We start from the raw sequence: 17,497 nt of genomic DNA, 5'->3' as shown, positions 1-17,497 counted from the left end.
TTGCATAGGCACATGAACGAGAAAGTTTCACCTGTATCCCTGTAAACCTAAGGAAAATGGGACGAGTTCAGTTTAGGATACCTGGTCCAACTCATGCATGCCAACCAAAGGGTCTGTTGTCATGCTGTATAACTATGACTATTATCATAAGCTGGCACCATTATGTCTACCACTGCTTCTGTAACATCCTGCTTTCTAACTAATTTCGTATTCAAGTTTCGTCAACTGTCCTCATATCTTTTTCATCACCTTTACACAAGGCATTTCAGATCCACATTATCCACCCTCAAACTAAAGCTGAAATTCTGCTTTGGTCTGATCATTCTTACAGAGAGGATCCCTAAATGTAATTCTTGCCATAGTTATTATTTTATGGCATGAAGAATGGGGAAATCCAAAGGATTAACAATTAGATTTAAGCACTTTTAAACGATTCTCCTCATCCTACAGAAGAAAGATTGACAATTATTTCACTCATGCATCCAAATAACCTCTGGGCCCAGGTCGATGGGCATAAACAGGAAATTGCATCGGCTGAGTTGGTCCTGCTAGTGTTACGTTGAGATTATTTTCTCAAAGTTTACATGCTGGCAGGGCGGGCTTCCCAGTTGTCATGGTGGGGAATAAGGGTTATTCTAAATGCAATTGTCCACATGGTAATCTTTGCATTGGCTTGATACAAGTGAGTGTCCTGCTCAGCCACAGCAGTTCTGAGGCAACCATTGTGCCATGAGACTGGAAACATGTAGATCAAAAAGTTTAAACAAAAGGTATTTTCTTTCATTTGGATCTTCATGGTAGTCTGACAGCTTCAATGTAGTTAGTATTTCAAAAGAACTGGCAAAAACATGTTGGGCCAAATGTTTCCTCTACAGTTTATTAATTCTATGAATTATAGTAGAAATTAAGCCTAAGTCCTCTTAATTATCATTCCATTAGCAATCATTCTATTCTACCTCTTAATAAATGCAAGGTATTATTTCCATGCACATGCTTTCAAAACCGTAATTTGCAGAACTATGTCATTAATGCTACACTGTCCACAGGGGCAAACTGGGCTGACAGAATATAAGCAGCAATGTTGATTATTAATGCTAATTCAGCTCATTGAGCTCAGCAACTCCTCCTTGCACTACTTCATCTAAAGAGAATACTGGCTTTCCACAGGCATCAGTTTTGGGGAATCTGTGCCAGCTATAACTGGCAATGCAAATAAACCTGTCCATCTTTCCTGATCTGACCTATCCCCTCCCTACCTCCCCACCTATACTCTCCTCTCTACCTTTCTTCTTTTCTCTCCATCTTCGGTCCGCCTCCCTCTCTATGTTCCCTCTCCCCATCCCCGTCTCTGATGAAGGGTCTAGGCCTGAAACGTCAGCTTTTGTGCTCCTGAGATGCTGCTTGGCCTGCTGTGTTCATCCAGCTCCACACTCTGTTGTCCCTATTTCAAGTGTCGGTCACTGTACAGTGAAGATCTACTTACATTTGAATGACACATCTCAATGAGAACTTGAGAATATATTAAATACAAAGAGTGTGAAAGGCCTGACCAAGTGCTGAGTTGCCCCAGCACTTGTTTTAATTTCAGATCTCCAACATTCACTGTATATGACTTTATAACAAGGTGTGAAGTGGGGCTGGGGCATGGGGAAAACTATTTGGTGCTTCACGCATACTGTATCACTTAGCAAAACTATGGCTGATCCTTCATCTCAATTCCCTCTTTTGCCACAATCTGTTTCCCTTAAACCCCTCCATGTCCAAAAATTTATCGATTTGTGTCTTGGACTTAGTTGAAAACCGATTCACCAACTTTTAATCTGACGTTGTGAGGCCACAGCTCCAGTATGCACTGCCAAAGGAAACAACCTTCAAATACCTATACTGTCACATCCAGTACAGGTTTATACATTTCAACAGCATGAGACCAGCTCTCATTCTTAGCTTTACAGATTTCAGAAACAGACTGCACAATCTCTCCTGAAAGGACAATAACTGCCACTCCAGGAATTAGTCTAATGAATCTTTAAGGTTTTGGAGTAGTTCGGGTTGTGGACGTTGGAGGTTGGTTGGCTCGCCGAGCTGTTTTGTGGTTCCGCATATGTTTCATTACCATGCTAGGTAACATCTTCAGTGCAGCTTCTGAATCTTTGTTGCATTCCCTGCAAGGAGTCCAGTTATGGACTCACCAAGGTCCTATCTATTCGTAGTGTCATGTGTTTTCACTTGTACTCCAATCACTTGATATTTGGGCTTAACAAACCACTTGTTTTCTTATTTCCTTGTTGTATTGGTATGTTAACTTTACAAGAACACTTAGCACCTTCTGAATACTAACATTTCTCGAGCTTTTGCTATTTAGAAAGAAAACTATTTGTTTGTCCCACCAAAATGTACAATTTTACACTTGTCCACATTAAATTTCATTTAACATGTGGGTTGCCCACTCTCTCAACTTGTCTATTTCCCAGACTCTTTCTACCTGCTTCAGAGTTTATGTTCCATTCATAACTTTGTCAGAAGACACTGGGTTCTATCAAAATCAATGATACAGATCCTAAGTAACAGAAACAAACTCTGATCCTTACAGTATCCAGCTAATTATTCTGGAAATGGTCAGTTGATTCCCACACTCCATTTTCCATCCATTAACCAATCCTCAAAGCATATTATTCGTAATTCCATGTGCCCTAATTTTAAGTAATATTTTCTGGTGTGGCTACTTATCAAATAGTGTTTGAAATCTATTAACATTTGCAGGTTCCCTGTATCAATCCTGTTAGTTTCAACCTAAAAAAAAATTCAATTTCCATTTCTTCTGCCTAACTTTCTTGAATTCCCAAGTATCCACTATCAGTCTTTCATAGAATCATAGAAATCCCTACAGTGTGGAAGCAGGCCATTCAGCTCTGAGTCCAGTGACCTTCCAAAGAACATCCCACCTACAACCCACCGTGGCCCTGTATGTTCCACGGTTAACCCTCCCTAGCCTGCACATTCCTGGATACAAGGAGCAATGTAGCATGGCCAATCCACCTAACCTGCACACCTCTTTGTTTCTCTCTTCTTACTTCTATTTTTAGTCCGGTTACATTTGCTACCTTCCAATCCATAGATTAGTTCAGAATCCACAAAATTTAGACAAGATTAATATCCATACATTTGTTATTTCTTTGGCTTCCTTTTTTTAACCCAAGGGTACAAACAATGAGCTCCAGGATAACCATCAACTTTTAGTTCTGTTACCTACTCCAGTATTACTACTTCATCTATATAAATTTCCTCAAACTCCTCTCTCTCGCTAGAGTTTCGCAGGTCAATAACAAAATAAAATTTATGTTCAGCCAGCATCTCCAATGTCTCATTACCTGTAGTACAGTAATGTTGAATCATGAAGATCCATAGATTTATTTCAGAACTTGTAAGTGTTTGAACAATTTGCTTTGCAAAGAACTCAACATAACTCCAACTACATGGTATTGCTCTAATATCATGATAGCTTCGGCCAGCATGTCAATAAACTACACTTCAGCAAGCCGACCAAGCACTCACCAAGTATGTTAGTCTTATTTCATTTGTGACCAAATGAAACCTTGATTTACAGATCAGATTGCAATACTGCAGAATACTATATTTAATACTCAGGTCAATTTAATATTTCATCACTTACCTGCTAGCAGGAAGGTGATCAGACAAGTTTCTTTTGGCATGTAAAGTTTCAGACGGGAGCCACTGAAGACATATTCAACCACAGCCTCTGAACGTCCGGCTCTCTGCAAGAATGGCAGAAATTGCTTGGCTTTCTGGGTGTCCTGTATGCAAAAAGATATGAAGTTACTTGGAAATGTGCTTGCAGACCGACAATCACCAGCAAAAAGAGTAACAAATATTGCTTGTCAATCGGGAATTAGAATTCAGATTGAATTTTTAAAATTAGCCTTAAGCCTAAACTTAGCAAAAATAAGATGTTGCTCTTCCAGCTCGCATTGAGCTTTGATAGAACATTGTTGAAGAAACTACATTCCTTGTGGATTCAACACATTGAGATCAAATCAGTGTCTTCTCCTCTCAGTCACATCAGATACAAATGATAATTGAACATTTGACCACAAAATTATCTGTATTCAGCACATTTCAAAGCAGTTTGTTCATAATAAGTCTTATGATGCGAGGCAAATAAGGAACAATACAAATCCAAGCTTCTCAAAAGCTAGTTACTAAAAGATCTTCAGCTTGCAGAGCAACAGCATTGATATTTTAAGCTGAATAGCTTTGTGAACATTATAACAATGAAGCTATCAGCTTAGCTCAGTGCATATAAGTACCTATCAGGTGACACAGAAGTGATTCTCCACTACAGTTTCTCACTACCAGGCAGCACAAAATAAATATATTTTTATATCAGTATTCCTCCAGTTCAAACCTCAAGTATAAATGACTCATGAATTCTCTTAACAGCAGAGTTATAAATTCCAACTTAAAAAAACCCTGCATATTTTATAACTATTTCTATACAAAGTAATGTTGTTGATATGGTCATAAACTTCCACGTAAGAGAGCGACAAAACACTTCATTATTTTCTGACTGCAGATGATCTCAGCTTTAAGGCTCCCAGTGCCTCATCATTTGCCCCATAGATTAACAACACAATTATATTTCAACACTTTAAATAAAGGAATGTATAGCAGCCAAGCAAACAGGTGCTTTTTATGTATTTGCTTAAGAAATATGGGAGTCACCAACTGTGGCACTATTTATTTCCTATCTCTAATTGTCCTGCAGGAAGTGATAGTATGCTGCCAGCGTAAAACGTTGCAGTTCTTGGGATGAAGGGACACCCGCAATGCTGTTCGGAAGGGAGTTCCAGTATTCTGATGCGCCAACAGTGAAAGACTGATGATAAACTTCAAAGTCATGTTTATGATATGAAGAGTGATTTGCAGTGGGTAGAAATTACTACAACATCAGAGGCGGCTTGAAGAGTTATTGCAATGCATCTTGTAGATGGTCCACAGTGCTATCACTGTGCACTGGTGGTAAACAGGGTGAATTAAACAGAATGCTTTGTCCTTCATGGCGACAAGCTTCATATGTTGTTAGAACTGGACTCATTCAGGCATGTGTGGAGTTATCCATCACACTGCTGATTTGAGCATTTTAAGTCATGGGCAGGTTTTACAAGTGAGGTGAGTTACACACTGCAGGATTCCTCGCCTCTGATGTGCTATGGTGCCCTTCAGTTCTTCATCTGTTGTAACCCCCAGCATGTTGGGACGGAATTCTGCCAAGGCAATACCACTGAGTAAAATTGGGAGACAATTATATTCTCTCTTGTTGGAGATGGTCATTTCTGTCACTTAAGTGCCAGGCAATGTCACCTGCCACTTATCAGCTGAAGCTTTAAAGTTGTCCAAGTCTTCCAACCTACATACATGATTGGCTTCAGATTCTGAACAGTCACGAATGGTGTTGAACATCATCAGTAAATATCGTCATAACTTGGTGTAATGAAGCAAAGGTCATCTTTGAAGTGGCTGAAGACAGTTGGGCCAAAACATTATGCTCAAATTTTTGCAATACCACCCCTGGAACTGAAACAACTAACCATTAACAACCTACAATCACTTTCCTCAATGCTGGATAAGACACCAAGTTCTCTGATGCTTTGGAAGTCAATATTAATTCCTACAGGCCGTGCTTATGTGAAAAATAAGATGTTGCCCCTCCAGCTTGCATTGAGCTTTGCTAGAACATTGTAGTATGCGAGAGCATTGTTTGCGAGAGCAAGGTGGCTTATTGAAAATGGCAAGCAACTGGAAAGTCGGGATCATTCTTAGTGACAGTGTGAGGTGGTCAGCAAGGTGGTAATCCAGTCTGTATTTGGTCTCGCCAAAGCGTATCGTGAGCACTGTGTTTCTTTACTCTGTTGTTTAATTTGGATAGATGTGAGCTATTGTATTTTGGTAAGGAAACAAGGGTAGGACTTATGCAACAGGGCCCTGGGTAACACTGTCAAACAAAGGGAACTAGGCATTCAAAGAACAAAGAAAATTACAGCACAGGAACAGGCCCTTCGGCCCTCCAAGACTGGGCCGATCAAGATCCTCAGTCTAAGCCTGTCATCTGTTTTCTAAGGGTCTGTGTATCCCTTCGCTCCCTGCCCATCCACGTACCTGTCCAGATACATCTTAAAAGACACTCCTGTGTCTGCGTCTACCACCTCTGCTGGCAACGCGTTCCAGGCACCCACCACCCTCTGCATAAAGAGCTTTCCATACATTTCTCCCCTAAACTTTCCTCCTCTCACTTTGAACTCATGACCCCTAGTAATTGAGTACCCCACTCTGGGGAAAAAGCTTCTTGCTATCCACCTTGTCTATACCCCTCATGATTTTGTAGACCTTAATCAGGTTCTCCCCCCTCAATCTCTGTATTTCTAATGAAAATAATCCTAATCCACTCACCTTTTCTTCATAGCTAATGCCCTCCATACCAGGCAACATCCTGGTGAACGCCCTCTGCACCCTCTTCAAAGCATTCACATCCTTTTGGTAACGTGGCAACCAGAACTGTACGCAGTACTCTAAACGTGGCCAAACCAAAGCCTTATACAACTGTAACATGGCCTGCTGACTCTTGTACTCAATACCCCGTCCGATGAAGGAAAGCATGCCGTATGTCTTCTTGACCACTCTATTGACCTGCGTTGCCAGCTTTAGGGAACAATGGACTGAACACCCAGATCTCTCTGAACATCAACTTTCCCCAGGTCTTTTCCATTGTATAGTTTGCTCTTGAATTAGATCATCGAAAATGCATCACCTCGCATTTGCCTGGATTGAACTCCATCTGTCATTTATCTGCCCAACTCTCCAATCTATCGATATTCTGCTGTAATCTCTGACAGTTCCCTTCACTATCTGCTACTCCACCAACCTTAGTGTCATCTGCAAACTTGCTAATCAGACCACCTATACCTTCCTCCAAATCATTTTATACGTATCACAAACCAGTGGTCCCAGCACAGATCCCTGTGGAACACCACTGGTCACAGGTCTCCAATTTGAGAAACTCCCCTCCACTACTACTCTCCGCCTCCTGTTGCCCAGCCAGTTTTCATCCATCTAGCTAGCACACCCTGGACCCCATGTGACTTCACTTTCTCCATCAGCCTGCCATGGGGAACCTTATCAAACGCCTTACTGAAGTCCACGTATATGACATCTACAGCCATTCCCTCAATCAACTTTGTCATGTCCTCAAAAAATTCTGTTAAGTTAATTCTATTCGGCCATGTAGTTCATTGAAAGTTGCATCACAGTAGGCAGGGTGGTTGAGGCAGCATTTAGCACACTTGCCTTCATTGTTCAGACCAGTGACTAAAGCAGTTGGGACATTACGAGGAGGTTGTACAACCTGTTGGTGAAGCCACTTTTGGAGTACTGGTCGCTGGTTTGATTGACATTTATTGCTCACCTCGGGGGCTATTAAGAATTGCTGTGGATTTGCAGTAACATGTAGACCAGGTAAGGAAAGCAGTTCCCTTCCCTAAAGGACATTACTGAACTAGATAGGTTTCTCCAACAAACAACTATTACACAACCATCATTAAATTCTCAATTCTAGGTTTTAATCCTCTTCCAAATTGATTTGAACTGCGTCCTCAGAATAATATTTTGGTCTCAGGATTCATAGTCTAGTGATAATATCACTGGGACACTTCCTTCCCTCCCCCCACAGATTCTGTAAGATCCACAGAGTTTCTCCAGCACCTTCTGGCTTTATTTTACATGAGCAACATTCTCAGATCAAACTTTCAACAACTAGGATCATAGCACCTTTGAATATTTTATGACCAGGATTTTCTATGATTTTTCTTAATTCGTAGTGATAACATCCACTATCTTGGCATTTGAAAATATACCCATGTCCCAGATGGCAGCAGAGTAGGGTGCTTCAGCTGGAGCTGGCTTGTGCTGTCCGTTTCTTTCGCTCTCTTCTTTCTTCTTAGTGATGCCCTGAACTCTCAGGTTTAGGGGGGAACTTGGACTCATGACCTTATCTTGGACCTGGTGTGGCAGTCTCCAACCTAGCACATCAGTCTTCTGGCCTTGAGGTGATTCCAGAGTGGTGTCCCAGCCTCAAGAGCCTTGAGGTGAAGACCGGCGTGGCCCGCAGTCAAGGCCTGGAGTGGATTGGGTTGGAAGGACTGTGTCCTGAAGATTTTATTTCCTGTTTTCTAATTTATTCCTATGATCTATAATGCTGGACCTTTTACTTTACTTTTCTAATTGTTTCCCCCGCTGATGAACTTGTATTGAAGAATCCTTGTCTAGGTACCTCGTGCCTACAAATGGTGCTGTAAGTGGCGACTTGTAAACATTTCAGTGTACTCATGTGAGTCATGTGACAATAAAGCTAATGCAAATTCAAATGTAGTCTATGAAATCCAGAAGATTTGTCAGCTTTTAGCCCAATGACTACCTTTGGTACTAGTGCTGTACCCATATTTCTTCAAAATTGTCACCTGGATTCACTCCAAAACCACCAAAGTACTACTTATCTAATTTCTTTGCTTGAGAGTAGAATGCACTTCCATTGAGAAGAGTTATTTTTAGAAAACACTTGCCACTGGTCATGTGGTCCCATAATTTTAAATATAATTACGATCTATCTTAACCAAAATGCCCTCATACCTACTTAATTGGTTTTTAGAGTCTTGATTCTTGCCAAAATATGTTACTTTCAAATTTGATGTGAATTTTTATGGAATTATGACCAATCGGCCACATTGCATCCTTGATTGTAAAATTAATAAATAAATGCTATGTCATTTCACAAGTTAAGATCTGAAACAGTTTCATCCCTGGTTAGTTCCAATACGTATTTTCTATGAAATGGTCTTGAGTATATCATAGAACATAGAACAGTACAGCACAGAACAGGCCCTTCAGCCCACAATGTTGTGCCGACCATTGACCCTCATGGATGCACCCTCAAATTTCTGTGACCATATGCATGTCCAGCAGTCTCTTAAATGACCCCAATGACCTTGCTTCCACAACTGCTGCTGGCAACGCATTCCATGCTCTCACAACTCTCTGCGTAAAGAACCTGCCTCTGACATCCCCTCTATACTTTCCACCAACCAGCTTAAAACTATGACCCCTCGTGCTAGCCATTTCTGCCCTGGGAAATAGTCTCTGGCTATCAACTCTATCTATGCCTCTCATTATCTTGTATACCTCAATTAGGTCCCCTCTCCTCCTCCTTTTCTCCAATGAAAAGAGACAGAGCTCAGTCAACCTCTCTTCATAAGATAAGCCCTCCAGTCCAGGCAGCATCCTGGTAAACCTCCTCTGAACCCTCTCCAAAGCATCCACATCTTTCCTATAATAGGGCGCCCAGAACTGGACGCAGTATTCCAAGTGCGGTCTAACCAAAGTTTTATAGAGCTGCAACAAGATCTCACGACTCTTAAACTCTGTGAGCTTATCCTCCCAAAACAGTTCGATCGGAATTGTTCAACTTGTGGCCCTTGAAGCAGAATCCAGATCCACCTCGCAGCTCAATCCAACCCATGAAGCTCATATTCAAATACAGGCAAGAGGAAATGAAGGAGTTCTTCCAAATAAGGGTCATTCCTTTCTTGTTTCTATAGGATAGCAACATTCTATGACTGGAGGCGTGACAAGTGGTGAAACAGTGAGTGGCTTCATTTAGCCCAAGTGCTAAATAAATGTTCATGCTGCTGAACATAACCAAACACTGGTTAGTGAATTCAGAATTTTGTTGCACTGTAGATATTTCAGTACCAGTTAACAGTATCAACCCTGCTTGAATGCAGCTGCTTTTGTGAAAACTGCACAGTCATTTTAAAGCACTTGTTCGCAACCTCTGGTTGATTGAATTTTTTTAAGGAATTGACAAGTGTGATCGATATGGATACTGTCTACATAAACTTTAGTAAAGTATTGACAAGGTCCCACATGGCTGACCATCCAAAAACACGGATACAGGGTAATGTATCAAATTAGACCCAAAGTCGGCTTTGTAACAAGAAACAAAGGGTAATGGTCAATGGCTGTCCTTGCAAATGGAATGCTGTTTCAGATGGTGTTCCATAGGGCTCAGCACTGAAACCCCTACTGCTCGTTTTATACATTAATGATATGGACTTAAACATGAGGGCACAATTAGAAAGTCGGCACACAAACATAAAAAAATGTCTGTGCAGTGGTTAGTGTAGAGGATAGCTGTAAGCTCCAAACTGATATAGATGGATTGGTAGAGTGGGCAGGAAAGTGGGAGATAGGAGTTCAACTCTAAGTGTGACGTAATGTAGTTGGGGAAGTCACACAGTAAAAGAGAATATACATAATAAGTGAGAAATTACTGAGGGTTGGATGAAGTGAGAAACCTTGGCATGTAAACGCACAGGTCGTCACAGGCAGTAGTACAGGTAGATATGATTATAAGAATGCAGATGGAATGCTCTACTTTGCTGGTAGAGGCATAGAGTAGGGATATAATGTTTATACTGTATAAGACACCAGTGAGGTCATAACTGGAGCATTGTGAACAGTTCCAGTCACCACATTACAGGAAGGACATAACTGCTCTGAACAGTGTGCAGAGAAGATTTTTTTTTAGGAAGTTGCCAGGGTTACAGAATTGTTTCTACAAGGGGAGACTGGAGAGGTTGGGGCTGTTTTCCTTGGAACAAAAGACGGCCGAGGGGTCATATAATTGAGATGTGCAAAATTGAGAGGGGTAGAGATAGAACAGACAGGAGGAACCTGTTTCCCTTGGCAGAAAGCTCAAAAACCAAGAATCATAGATTCAAGCTAAGTGGCAGAAGGATTAGAGGAGACATGAGTAAAAACTTTTTAAAGGAGAAAATGGTGGGTGCCTACAATTCATTGCTTCCACCACCAACTCAGGCACAGACCCTAATCTCTTTAAAAAGTGCCTGGATCTGCACCACAAGTCCAATTAGCTGCAGGGCTGTGGGCCATGTGCAAGAAGGTGGGATTACAAAGGGCACCTGGATGTCTTTGGGTTGTTACAGACAAGATAGACCAAATGTCCTTCTGTATAAGTGTGGTTCTAACCCCCTTAGTGTTAATGGAAAAAATGTTTATACTGTTGCATTTCTGACAGGCAGAGCAAATACAATAAGACATTTAGTTTAGTTTTGACTCCAATTCAGAAGTTTGAAATTTTAGTTGAGAGGAACCCAGAATTTAGTTTATAGAGTAGATCAGTTCCTCCAAGCAGAAAAATCGAGCTCAGAGCAGAGGAAGCAGTCACCTCAGCAAAATAAAAAGGTTTTGATCCACAGAGCTTCGAGCCAGGACATTTTGAATTGAAATCTGTGTGTTGTTGGAACGGAAAAGTTTTAGACTATTAGAATTATGAAATTATGAGGCTGCAAATGAATACCTTTCATTGACTAACCACCATGGGATCCAATTGCAAAAATTAAACATACCATCTACCAAGTCAAGTTTCACTCTACAATTGGATTTATCCAGTATTAGAATCAATGGGATCATAACAGTTGAATGAGTCATTGGCTGCTGGTGGGAGAGTAATCATAAGTCCCAATAGCAGATGGTGAAACATTCAACAATTCAGAAAACTATTATTCATAAAATTATTTAGCGTCATAGAGATGTACAGCACAGACCCTTCAAGACCAACTCATCCATGGCGATCAAATATCCTGTATAAATCTAGTCTCACTTGCCAACATTTGGCCCACATCCCTCTAAACCCTTCCTATTCATTTACCCATCCAGATGCCATTTAAATGTTCTAATAATGCCAGCCTCCACAACAACTTCTGGCAACTCATTCCATACATGCACCACCCTCTGTGAAAATGATGCCCCTTATGTCCCTTCATCATCTCAACTTTTACTACATGTTATCGATACTTCATCTACATCCGCACTTCATGGCACTGGTATTCCAAATGTAAAAACTCAATTATATTGGAACAGGAGTAGGCCGTCCAGCCATTGAATGGTGGAGCAGTAAGACCATGTCAAGTGATAATGGGCCCTTCTAACTTGATGTACCTGCCTTGTGCCTACATCACTTGATACCCTTGCTTAACAAAAACGTATTCATCCCAGATTTAAATTTAACAATTCTACCTATAGCAAAAAAAAAACATGGTATATCACTGCTCGTGCTGGTTCAGCAGCAAGTATTATCTCTCTGCGTGGCCGACATATCAGATTATGTAAAACAGCATTGCCGTTTGACTGCTGGGTTAGGGTTAGAGTACTAACTACATACAAACTGTCTATGTTTGCAAACCTCAGAACATACGACTGATGTCAGATGTGATTCCACGATTGTTCAATTCTTGCTAAAGAATCCTAAGTGTGCTAAGAATTCCACTAACAACCAATTTAAGATCAGTCAGACTTACAATATAACTCTCATATCGCAATCTAATACAATACGTGTATATACTGGGACTTCTCTTCTGCAGACAAAAGGAATATGCCCAGCCATCTGAATGAAACAAAAGCACGGACAACAATAATTCCCGGTACATTCTCCAAGATAACCAGGTCGGAGTGGACTTTGTCACGTTCTCATGCAGCCTAAGTTGCTGTTCATTTTGAAATATGGTACTTTTGCATCTTCTTGTTGAACGCAAGAACACATGACAGCATTACTTTTTCTTCCCAGAATGAACTGCTTTAGATAAGAGCCAGCGCAGTTGCTGAACCAAATAATTTGTGTGTTAACTTCCACAATTTTATCTTGGAGCATTCAAAGTGTTGACTTTAAAGTACTTTTCTTCTTATCCAAGTTCACTAACAAAATTGAGCTGATATTGTGGAATTATCCATCTTCAAAATCATTTATTTAAAATAAAATGTATTTATTTATTTAAAATAAATACAATTTTATTTTAAATAATATAATACATTTTATTTATTTAAAATCTCCAAAAACCAGCATTTCCTAGCAGGTTCAGGAAGTATACATTTTAATTTCAGCACTACACACTTGGGTTCAACATGGGAAACATGAATTTACTTACCAGAATTTATTAGCAGTTACAAGCTCACTTTGCAATTTTTGTAATATGTTCCTCAAGGCTAAATATTTGGTGGAACTGGACAAAACAGAATATAAAAAAAGAAATTGCTGGATATATTCAGTTCATACACCATTATTCTTTTCCAAAAACTCTACCAGACCAAATGTAAGGTCATCAACCGGACATGCTTCTCTCTCCATCACTTCCATCGCAGCATCCCATAATTACCAACCTTCCTCAGCAGGATCTATCAGCAAACAATGTTAGGATCAAGAATGCAGAAACATGGCTGCAGGCACTAACAAGTTCCTTCTGATAATCTGTTAAATGGCAGGATTTGAATTATCACGGCCAAAGACATTCTTGCTAGACAAATTGAAGACAACCTCTGCTTCTGGAGCAGCCAACCTCCGTCACTGGGGCCTCAGTACAAACAAACCTAATGCAGTTGTGGAAAGAAATAAAAATATTGCACACTACCAAAGACTGCCCCCATCTACAGACAAATTGGTTAATTAAATCATTCAGTATATTCTGGGGTGCTGGTGAGACTACGTCTGGGAGTACAGTGCACAGTGTTGGTCACCTTATTTAAAAGTAAGGTTGTAAATGCATTGGAGGCAGTACAGAAATATCTGTCCTGGGTGGATATGTTGGACAGGCTAGACTTGTATCCACTCAAGTTCAGAGACTAAGAGGCAACTCAATTGAAACAGGGCCTTGACAATGGACAGGATGCTTCCACTGATGGGAAAATCTAGTTTAATGGTCAATAGTGAAATTTATTTATTCATGGAAAATAGGCCAGCATTTATTGCATACCCCTAATTGTCCTCGAAATGGTGGTGGTGAGCTGCCTATTTGAAATGCTGAAGTCCATGCGCTGTCAGTAGACCCACAATATTGTCAGGGAGGGAGTTCCAGGATTTTGACCTTGTGACACAGAAGGAACGGTGTCATATTTCCAAATTAGGATGGTGGGTGATCAGGAGGGGCGCATTTAAGTGGTGGCATTCCCACATATGTGCTACCTCGTCCTTCCAGAAGAAACAGTCGTGGGTTTAGAAGATGCTATTTAAGGATTTTGGTAAATTTCTGCAGGACATTTTAGTGATAGTACACACTACTGCTATTGGATGTCAGTGGTGGAGCAGCTGAATTTCTGCACGTAAGCTTATCAAACAGGGTGCTTTGTCCTGGATAGTGTCATAGTGTCACAAGCTTCGAGTGTTGGCGTTGCAAGTTGCAAGTATTTTTTCATACTCCTTACTTGTGCCTTGTTACTCACTGCAGTATTGAGCTCATAACCCAGTGTTTGTACAGCAAGTACAGTTCAGTTTCTGGTCAATGCTAACCTCCAGAAAGTTGATAGTAGGGGATTCAGCGATAGTAACGCTACTGAATGCCAAGGGGTGGTGGTTACATGGTCTTTTAATGGAAATGGTAACTGTCTGGCATTTGTGTCATGCAAATGTTACTTGCCACTTTTCAGACAAGCCTGGATATTGTTGTGAGTGTTGCTGAAGGGTGTACAATCAGAAAATATCCGCACTTCTGACTTTATGTTGGAGGCAAGATCATTGATCAAGCACTTTATAAAATAAAGGGCTGCCCCTTTAAAATAGAAATGACAATATTTTTTCACACAGAAGGTTAAGAGTCTTTGGAACACGGTTCCTGAATTGGTGTAAGAAGTTTGAATATTTTTAAGGCAGAGGTAGATCGTTTCCAGTTAAGAAGGCGATTGAAAAATTATTAACAGTAAGCAGGAATGTGGTTTTAACTTTACAATCAGATTGACCATGACCTCATTGAATGGTGGAACAGGCTTGAGGACTAAATGACTTGTCCGGATTCCTATGTTCTATCATTTGCCTTCAGAGATTTGCATTCACCAATTAAACATGCAAATTTTACAGGAAAAGAAGCTCTCTAAAGAAGGGTCCAGGCCTGAAACGTCAGCTTTTGTGCTCCTGAGATGCTGCTTGGCCTGTTGTGTTCATCCAGTTTCACACTTTGTTATCATGCAAATTTTACTTCCTTATTTCAGATGTCCAGAATTCACAGTATTTTAGGCACTACAGGAATTCTTTACAACTATTTTACTTGTTAATACTGGCTCCCTGATGACAAGATATAACAATCTCTTTACTTTATATAATATTGACTGTCCTTTATTCTCTTATTTTAGTGAGAAATTAATTATGTTTAATGATTTTAAGAACAGTATTTTTCATTGGACTACAACAGTAAAATAATTCTACTCAAAGGCTTTCTTGACCCAGTGCAGATTTAACGAAACACCTGGAGATAAAGCAGAGAAATAAATGCACTTCTTCCATTTGGGTACCGATGGATGTGATTCCAGAATGACTAAACTAGAATACAGCAATCACACTAAAGTGAAGACACAAAGATACTAAAGGCGCATATGGAATTATCTTAACTGTACAACAGTATGCATTTGTTCATGACCATGCATAACCATGCTGCACAAGACTAGAGTGGAAACATTCATCATTCCCCAACTGTGTTGAGGGCAGGATGCACGATTATAATTTTCTGCCTTAATGTAAATAACAACTGCTTATATTAACTTGAAACATGAATTTGCAAATTCCCCTCCAACAATCCAGCTACTGGTACTACAAATTGAGCACAAGACCTTTTAAATTTTTTTTACATGCTCCAAAAATGATCCAACTATTGTTGACATGGGCACAGAGGAATTATACAAAACAATAAATATCACTCAGTTAAAACCAAATGCTCCCAAAGACAGGAATTCCCATTATTTCATGCTGAGCTACGGTAGTCAAAGATGATTCACTGCCCAGTCACTGCAGATGAGCAATAGTGTTCATATTCTTTATCAGAGTGCTTATCAACACTGCTACCAAGATAAATGCCTTAGAGTGAAGCTATTGCAAAGCCAGATTCCCCCAGCATGTTTTTTCTTGGATATTTGTGTCCTCTACTGAACATCCTCCCAATCTTCATTTTTCTTATGTAGAAGAAATAAATATCAGCTATGATCATTATTTTTGAACATCCAAAAACCTAGCAGGCTACTGGGCTTTCCTAAACTAAATTCCAGTCACAGTAACAGTTCAATGCAGAACTAGAAGGGAAGGAGCTCTTTCAGTGTCAGATATATTATTCCAGATTATTCAATAATTATTTTCAAATTTTGACTTGCTCCAGTGGATGACTTGATGGTTACCTAATCGAGACAAAATATTTGTTCAGTATTCCATAGCTGAATAAAATTCAGTAAATGCTCTCAACAGAGAACACAAAAATTGTCTCAATGAAAAACTGGATTAGTCAAAATTGTCTTTGAAAAATTCATACCGATGCACTTCCATTCTGTTTATAATTCTTCAGTACATTCAGGGAACTAAGCTCTTACGAAATAAGATGATCAAGGCTAGATCACAGCAGTCAAGCCCAGACAAATACAGAGCTAATTTGATAAGGAGAATTGTTTGCAAGATGAAAATGTATATGAAATAGAAGTGGATAAGGTGGCAGATTTAGATCGAATGCTTAAGGCTAAAGTGTGCTTTGACTCAAACTCCATTATATTACCTCTTCAATTTTCAAATGATTCTGCATGCTGCTGCAACTGCACGTCATCTCAGTCTTTCCATTTGCTCAGTAAAATGATAAACGATCACATTTAAACATGCAACAAAGTGGCTGGTTACACCTTAATTTCATCATATTTCTGCAATACTAAGTTCTCAAACAGAACTTCCAGTAGCCTGAGGACTTCTGTCCTATTACAAAGGACCCTTGCACAGTGGTCAAACAAAAACACACTTTGTAGAACCAACCCTTCAACATTTCAAATATATCTTCTCCCCTTCTTGACAGAGTTCCTGTACCAAAGCTCTTAGTATTTATGTCTACGAAAGGGAAAATACCTTAAAGCAAGGCTTAAACTTCACTCTTTTACTGCAGCCACACACCACATTATTAAAGGTTCAATAACCAAGATACAGAAATAGCGGATTGCTACAAGGTCAATATCATCCACACGACCAAAGAAAAGTACATCAACTGACAACGTGAGTTGAATAACGGATAAAGGGTAGAATGAACACATCTGCTGCAGGTTCCCTTTCTCATGGTGTGGAGGACGGAGAGGGAGAAACAGGGAGACAGTGACAGCGCAATGGCAAGGGAGAAAATCTGTTATGTCCAGACCATTAAGAGACAGTTGGAAACAGCAGTAAGACGCATGGACAGGAAAGGATGTTTTCTCAGTGTTGTCAATTCATTCTGCACACTGAAATTATTCATAAAGTCATTGATGTGGCATTTTCCCAAACACACCTGTCACTTGTGTGATTTGTCACCACTATGTAGTACTTTGTGAGTTGTTTAACATATATCGCTGTTTTAGGCGCCTATTGATTGAC

General features: G+C 40.0%; 1 protein-coding gene across 1 annotated transcript in view; it reads right to left on the bottom strand.

Moving 5' to 3' along the window:
• snd1 (staphylococcal nuclease and tudor domain containing 1) overlaps nt 1-17,497 on the bottom strand; it is an 879,367-nt gene that overhangs the window by 600,834 nt on the left and 261,036 nt on the right. Inside the window, exon 15 of the mRNA XM_048553925.2 lies at nt 3,671-3,812. Within this exon, the coding sequence (XP_048409882.1) occupies nt 3,671-3,812 (142 nt within the window). The remainder of the gene's footprint in view (nt 1-3,670; nt 3,813-17,497) is intronic.

Source organism: Stegostoma tigrinum, chromosome 25, assembly GCF_030684315.1.
Source record: "Stegostoma tigrinum isolate sSteTig4 chromosome 25, sSteTig4.hap1, whole genome shotgun sequence".
NCBI lineage: Eukaryota > Metazoa > Chordata > Chondrichthyes > Orectolobiformes > Stegostomatidae > Stegostoma > Stegostoma tigrinum.
The sequence above is the reverse complement of the archived record's forward strand: the minus strand, read 5'-3'. Positions and strand labels throughout refer to the sequence as shown.